Source organism: Tupaia chinensis, unplaced genomic scaffold (genome assembly GCF_000334495.1).
Source record: "Tupaia chinensis unplaced genomic scaffold, TupChi_1.0 Scaffold150112_1, whole genome shotgun sequence".
Lineage (NCBI taxonomy): Eukaryota > Metazoa > Chordata > Mammalia > Scandentia > Tupaiidae > Tupaia > Tupaia belangeri.
Window position 1 is genome coordinate 9,040 of NW_006209952.1, and position 8,316 is coordinate 17,355.

The window sequence follows — 8,316 nt, forward strand, 5'->3', positions numbered from 1 at the left end:
GAAAATCTCCCTTGCTCTCAAAAAAAGTTACAAACCATAAGAAAATAGCAAAGATTAAGAACACCTGATACAATGCAAATAATCACTGTTTGTTAGCATTCCATAAAATATCAGAGTGTTATATAGTTATCTAATAGTCATGTTAACTGCCTTCTAAAAAAGAAGTACCCAAATCAAAAGAATTAGAAGACCACAGCATCTTTTTTTTTTTTTTTTTTGAGAGGTTTTTGCTATAGGGCACATGCGCTCGCCAGACAGACAAGAGACAGAGACAGAAAGTGAGAAATCACCCCCCAGGGGGGATGGTCACACGGCAATCCCTTCTCCTCCATTCTCCTCTTGCGATCGTGGGCACGCACGCACACGCGCCTGGCGTGAGTTTTAAGCCACTGGGACTGGGATGCAAACCACGGTCGAATACGTGGGAGCCCAGCAACATAGCCATTACGCTAACTGCTAGTTCCCAAGACCAAAGTATCTTAAAAAGTGTCTGACACAGGCACAGACCTTCTGTTTTTTATTCCCAATAACCAACAGACACAAAGAAAAGTAGATACAAAATTCATTTATGGTCATTATTTGAAATCTCATATGGCTATGTTCTTGCTCAGAAGACAAAATAAAAAGTACTTAACATACTTACTTTCAGCAGTGGACAAAGTACAAGGATTACAGTCAATCAAAGCTAACTGAAAATGCTGCAAGAGAAAAGCAAAATATTAGTGCATTAAAAATCCAGACTTGCATAGAATAAATTGTTTTGTTTTTGGAGAGGTTTATTTTTGCTATAGGGTGCGTGCACTCACCAGACAGAGAGAGAGACACACAAAGCGAGAAATCACCCCCCGGGGGGATGGCCACGCCACAGTCCCTTCTCCTCCATTCTCCTCTCGGGATCTTGGGCACATACGCACACGCACCTGGCGTGAGTTTAAGTCACTGGGTCCAGGACTTGAACCGTGGTAGACTACATGGGAGTCCAGACACATAGCCATTGGGCTAACTGCTGGTCCCTAGAATAAATTCTTTTGCAGCCTATGAAAGTCTCATAAAATACTAAAGCTATTGAGAGCTAAGATAAACTGTATCAAAATATGCAGAATTGGTGAATTGATTATTTAAAACTAAAATTAACTGACAAACTAGAGAAAAGGCCATTTGAATGGTCTTTTCCTACATGTGATAAGCCATAAAGATTCTGCTGAAAAGGACGTCCTATTGAACCAGGGCAAAATTAGCAGAAGACTGGTAACTGAGACTTTAACAAACCTGTATAAGCTCTTAAAAAACCTTACTTTCAACTAACTTCCCTTTCCTTACAGAGATTCCGCTTTCCTGTTAATTTAGTAATTTTTTATAAATTCATAATTTCTCTCTAAAAACAATAACAATGCCTAGTTTTACCACTTCTTTGGACTTCACATTCTTGTAAATCCCTGTATGGATGTTTAACTAATATTTGAATGTTTTTCTCTTGTTGATATGCATTACATTAATTTGTTTCCTAGATTCAGGTTTAATAGCTTGTGTAATTAAAGTTACACCGGGACAGCAGGTGGAATAGAAGTTAACTGAGGTCAGCCATGCAGCCAGACTTCTGCATGGCTGACTTCAGTTTGAGTTCGGGACCCAGCATTTTGAAACTCAAGCTAAGCACAAGTGTGTGCGTACCCAAATTCCTCAGAGTAAAATGAAAAAGAGATTGCAACCTGGCCAACCCTTGAAGGGGTGATTTCTCTCTGGTGATTTGTCTCAAGCAAGCACATCCACTCTATACCAAAAATTTCTCTTAAGAAAAAAGGTTATATAACTAAAATGAACTATTACTGTAAATAAAACTTTTATCACTCAAAATCTACTGTTGTAAATGAAAATAGCCATTGGGCTAACTGCTGGTCCCTAGAATAAATTCTTTTGCAGCCTATGAAAGTCTCATAAAATACTAAAGCTATTGAGAGCTAAGATAAACTGTATCAAAATATGCAGAATTGGTGAATTGATTATTTAAAGCTTAAATTAACTGACAAACTAGAGAAAAGGCCATTTGAATGGTCTTTTCCTACATGTGATAAGCCATAAAGATTCTGCTGAAAAGGACGTCCTATTGAACCAGGGCAAAATTAGCAGAAGACTGGTAACTGAGACTTTAACAAACCTGTATAAGCTCTTAAAAAACCTTACTTTCAACTAACTTCCCTTTCCTTACAGAGATTCCGCTTTCCTGTTAATTTAGTAATTTTTTATAAATTCATAATTTCTCTCTAAAAACAATAACAATGCCTAGTTTTACCACTTCTTTGGACTTCACATTCTTGTAAATCCCTGTATGGATGTTTAACTAATATTTGAATGTTTTTCTCTTGTTGATATGCATTACATTAATTTGTTTCCTAGATTCAGGTTTAATAGCTTGTGTAATTAAAGTTACACCGGGACAGCAGGTGGAATAGAAGTTAACTGAGGTCAGCCATGCAGCCAGACTTCTGCATGGCTGACTTCAGTTTGAGTTCGGGACCCAGCATTTTGAAACTCAAGCTAAGCACAAGTGTGTGCGTACCCAAATTCCTCAGAGTAAAATGAAAAAGAGATTGCAACCTGGCCAACCCTTGAAGGGGTGATTTCTCTCTGGTGATTTGTCTCAAGCAAGCACATCCACTCTATACCAAAAATTTCTCTTAAGAAAAAAGGTTATACAACTAAAATGAACTATTACTGTAAATAAAACTTTTATCACTCAAAATCTACTGTTGAAAATGAAAATGTTATTGAATTATTTCAGTGATTTAATTAAGAGTGGAGAATATGAGAGAGAATTGAAAACACTGTTCTTTTTCAGGTTTTGCCACAGGGTGTGGTGTACTCACTGTAGAGGGTCAGAGACAGTGAGAAAGAAAGTGGCAAACTACCCGCCCCTCAGGGAGATGGCCATGCCTAAATCCCTTCCCTTGGGATTTTGGACACATACACACATGTGATTGGTATGATTTTCAAGTCCTAGGACTGGGATAAAAACAACTATTAATTATATGGGATAGTAGTGCAATAACCATGTATCTGCTGGCACCACATTGTTGTTATATAAAAATTTCAGATATTTGAATCTTTAAATGTACAAAATACTAAGTTATATAAATATTTAAAGGAGACATACTCTAATTCATTATTTTAAAATTTGGAAAGTTTAATGTTAATTTTTTTGTTCCAATATATTTTATTTATTTATTTCTATTTATTTTATTTCATTTTCATTTATACGTCTTACAAAATGGGTATTTCAAAAAAAAAAGTGGGTATTTCAACAGGTGAACATTTCTCCCTAGTGTAGTTGATAAAACTATAAAATATCTTCAACAGATAATACCACACCTCATTGTGCCATTAATGGTTTGCCTCCCTAGATTTCATCTAAATATCCTTCTTCAGACCCTTTTTCACACACAGTATACTTGTACTCACATCTATATACTGTGCTTCAATATCCTTTAATAAATTAGTTTCAGTCATGAGAGTGGGGACACTCTGTATATATTAAGTGGGGATATACAATGTCTCTCCTTCATAGCCTGGCTTACTTCACTCAGCAGTAAGTCTTCCATATTCTTCCACTTCTATCAAAGGGCCAGGGTTTTGGAGTTTTGTTGTTGTTGTTGTTGTTTTGTTTTGTTTTTTCTTTTTTTTAATGGCTGAAGAGTATTCCATAGAGTTATGTCTCATAGTTTTTTGATCCATTCATCTGTTTGTGGAAATTTGGGTTGTTTCCATGACTTAGCAATTGTGAATAGTACCACAATAAACATGGATGTGCAAGCACTTTTCCAATTAAGTATTCTTCTGTCTTTTGGGTAGATACCAAGGAGTAGGATTGCTGGATCATATATGGTAGTTCTATTTGTAGATTTTTGAGGAATCTCCAAATTGTTCTCCACAATGGCTGGACCAATTTACATTCCCACCAGCAGTATAAGAGAGTTCCCCTTTCACCACACCCCCCCCCGCACCTATCCTTTTTTTTTTTTTTTTAAATCTTAGTCATTCTGACTGGGATTCAGTGGTATCTCATTGTTGTTTTTATTCTTATTTTCTTTTTTGAGAGGTTTTTGCTATAGGGTGCGAGCATTTGCCAGAGAGACAGAGACAGAAAGTGAGAAATCACCCCCCAGAGGGGATGTTCTCACCGCAGTCCCTTTTCCTCCATTCTACTCTCAAGATCATAGGCACGCACAAACACGTGCCTGGCATAAGTTTAAGCCACTGGGTCAGGGACTTGAACCGCAGTAGACTAAATGGGAGTCCAGCGACAGAGCCATTACGCTAACTGCTGGTCCCAAAGGGCTTTTTTTTTAAAGAAATGTTCTATAATATATTCCTACAAATACTGATTTTCACAACACCTACCAATTTCCAACAATTAAAACAATCTATTATGATACCATTAAATACAGGACAAATTATTTTAAAATTCAACTACAGGCCCAACCCTAGTGATACAGGCAGAGGAGTACCTCTGTGCAAAGTTTAAGTTATGTGGAAGACACAGATTGGGATCCCAAGTTTACTTGAACATGTCATGTGTGACCACCCTGTGAACATGGTTAGCTGAAAGTCTGGGACTATGGACAGTGGGAATGGAGTGACTGTTGAGAGTATTTCTGTCCCTACTCTCAAGATACTCATTTATTAAAAAAAAAAAAAAAGGGTCATTCCTACTTGCAATGTAAATATTTAAAATTATGCTAGACATGTTTTTATTTAACATTTAAAATGACAAGTATCCATATAGACCTATAGTATCTTCTTGTTAAAAGAAATCAGCTTTGGATGGAAGTTAGTGTCAGGGCCTGCTGATGGTAACAGGGCTGAAAATCTGCAAAATAGGCGAAAGACAAAATTCCAGAGGACTTTGATCTCAGGAAATTTCCCTCCTTTCAAAATTTTTATTTATTAAAAAAAAAAAAAAAGGGTCATTCCTACTTGCAATGTAAATATTTAAAATTATGCTAGACATGTTTTTATTTAACATTTAAAATGACAAGTATCCATATAGAAATATAGTATCTTCTTGTTAAAAGAAATCAGCTTTGGATGGAAGTTAGTGTCAGGGCCTGCTGATGGTAACAGGGCTGAAAATCTGCAAAATAGGCGAAAGACAAAATTCCAGAGGACTTTGATCTCAGGAAATGGATAGTATTCCAGTTGGTGAACTTTTTTAAAAGCAAGTGAACCTTTTGAAGTCATAATTGGCATGAATATAGTATCTTCTTGTTAAAAGAAATCAGCTTTGGATGGAAGTTAGTGTCAGGGCCTGCTGATGGTAACAGGGCTGAAAATCTGCAAAATAGGCGAAAGACAAAATTCCAGAGGACTTTGATCTCAGGAAATGGATAGTATTCCAGTTGGTGAACTTTTTTAAAAGCAAGTGAACCTTTTGAAGTCATAATTGGCATGGGAAAGGTCTTTCTGAAATGAATGCTGGCCTAGTCAAGCATTTGAATGATAGAAAAAATTTGCAGATCAACCAAGATAAGATGAATCAGCCTACACTAAGAATAACCTAAGTTTTATTTACTCCATTGAAATTACAAATGGAATTTGAGGCAGTGCAGCAGTGTCAGCATCTTCCATTTTTGTCAAGCTAAAAATTTTGGGGGTATTTTGCAGGGTAATACTAGATTTAATGATATTCTCTTTGTTTCTGAGAGATTTTTGCTGTAGAAGGTACTTACCAGAAGGACAGAGAGACAGAAAGTAAGAGATCACCCCCCCAAGAGGGGAATGCCCACATCTCAAGTCTTTCTCCTTCATCTCTTCTTGGGACTTTGGGCACACATGCACATATGCCCAGAATCAGCGTCAAGTTGCAGCTCCAGGACACCGCCACAATTGACAATATGGAAGTCTAACAATCATGGCATTCAATGGTCCCTTTAATGATATTCTTTTTCTTAAAGAAGAACTATTATATTTACTTTTAGTGATCATTATTTTATTTTACTTTTCCAAAGTTGACCAGAAAGAAACAAAGAGAGAAGAAAAGTGAGAAGGCAAGCTGCCAAAACTGAGACTCAAACTGCAGCCAGCCAGCTGGGAATCCAGACACCATGTCACCTGCCAACCCCTTTAACGATCCCGCACAGACTGACCTAAAGGAAGAACAACATTTGAGTTATTAGTTCTGTGCTTCGTTTACTGTGATGAGTGTGCTGGCCATGGAAATAGCATTGCCTATGGTCTCTGTCATCTTTTTATTGTAATTCCATATACACTATACAAGACTGACACCTGAGAATTTTTGCCTAAACAGTATCAATCATCATTTGAAATTATTTGGGACTTGGGTTCAAGGCTGTGAGACAGTTAAAAACACTGAAGAGAGATAATCTTAAAGTTCCTAATTTTATTGAAAAAATAGCCTCTGTTTATATAAAAAAAAAAAAAGCTCCTCATATTATAAAACTATCCACAGGTTTCAGTTCAACCTGGTATATTTTTTCCAGGTATTCCATAAATTTAATTTTTTAGGGTTTTTTTGGGGAGATTTTGGCTACAGGGTGCGCACACTAGCCAGAAAGAGACAGACAGAGAAACAGAAAGTGAGAAATCACCACCTGGGGGGATGGCCACATCACAATACCTTCAGCATTCTCCCCTTGGGATACTGGGAACACATGCACATGCACATGGCTTAAGTTTAAGACACCAGGTCTGAGACTCAAACTTCGGTCGACTATATGGGAGAACAGCAAAATAGCATCACGCCATCTGCTGGTCCCTAATTTATTTTAATTAAATGAATTTTTTAAATTGAATTTTATTTATTTATTCATATTTTAAAATTTGAACAGGAAGAATATGGTGGAGGGGAGAGAAAGAGAAAGTGAGAGAGTAAGCAGGCAGGTCCAGGACTTAAACCACAGTCAGCCATATGGAAGTTTGGTGCCCTTAACCTACCACTCCACATTCTGACCCCTAAATTTAATTATGAATAAACTTTATCACAATTTGAGTCTGAAAACTTCATAATAACATCTTTCAGAGTAAACATTTATAACTGATTTCAGTGGCAACATTTCTTATTGAGTACAGTGTTGCTGTTTTAGAATTCCAGTTGTTCTAAAAAATTACACTTTTTTCTTATTTTATATATTAATTATTATTATTTTAATTTGGTATAGGGCACATGTGCTCTCGAAAGAAACAGAGAGAGAAAGGGAGGAATAGAAAGCTGAACTTGAACTGCAGTTGGCCATGTGGGAATGCAGTACCATAATCACCATACTACCTGCTGGCCCCAAATTGCAGCTGTTAATTCTTTTATGTTCAAAAGTGTAAACTATTTTGTTTTTGTTTTTGGTTTCAGAGAGGTTTTTGCTATAGGACACGGGAATCTGCCAAAAGAGAGACACACACAAAAGACAGAAAGCAAGAAATCACCCCTGGAGGGATGGCCACACCATAATCCCTTCTCCTCCATTCTCGTCTAGAGATCTTGGGCACACATGCACATGCACCCAGCGAGAGTTTAAGCCACCAAGTTCGGGCCTCAAACCGTGGTCAACCACATGGGAGTCCAGCAATGTAGCCATTACACCAGCTGATAATCTCAAATGTGGTATTTTATTTTTTATTTTGGTCTTTTCTTTAAAGTAAAACAGTAAAAAATCAGCAGGTGTAGATAAAAACTGATGTACTTGATACCTTTAATATGTATGTTAATATGTATCTTAATACATATTTCATATGTTTCCAAGCAATTTCTTTTTTTTAAAGAGAAGTAAAACTCATTTTTCCTTGTTCTTCATTCATATATAACAATATGCTTAAATTAAAGAAAAATTATTAGGACAGTAATACATGGATACATATTATGTTTTTATGAATAAATTTGGTAATAATAATTTATCTAAAAGTAAATTTTCATTGTTGTTATTCTTTATTATAAGATATTTTCTATGAATCTGGTATATAAACATATACGATTCTTACATTTAAAAAAAAGTATCTTCAGGGCCAGCAAGTAGCATAATGGCATAGTGATTAAAGGTGCAGGATTCCCACATGGCTTACCATGGTTCAAGTCCTGGACCTGGTGACTTGCTTTCTCATTTTCCCTCACTTTCTTTCTCTCTCTAGTAAAACTGGAAAATAATAATAAACAAGTAAATAAAACAATTCTTTTTTTCCTTTATCTTTTTTTGGAGCGGTTTTTTTTTTGCTATAGGGTGTGTGCGCTCGCCAGACAGACAGAGATGAAGAGACAGAAAGTGAGAAATTACCCCCCCCCCCCCGGGCGGAATGCCCACCCCCCAAACCCTTTTC

General features: G+C 36.6%; 1 protein-coding gene across 1 annotated transcript in view; it reads right to left on the reverse strand.

Moving 5' to 3' along the window:
* Positions 1-8,316, reverse strand: part of LOC102496163 (histone demethylase UTY-like) — a gene marked incomplete at its 3' end in the record, with an annotated part of 152,182 nt that overhangs the window by 6,822 nt on the left and 137,044 nt on the right. The window contains exon 8 of the mRNA XM_027769643.1: positions 644-698. Within this exon, the coding sequence (XP_027625444.1) occupies positions 644-698 (55 nt within the window). The remainder of the gene's footprint in view (positions 1-643; positions 699-8,316) is intronic.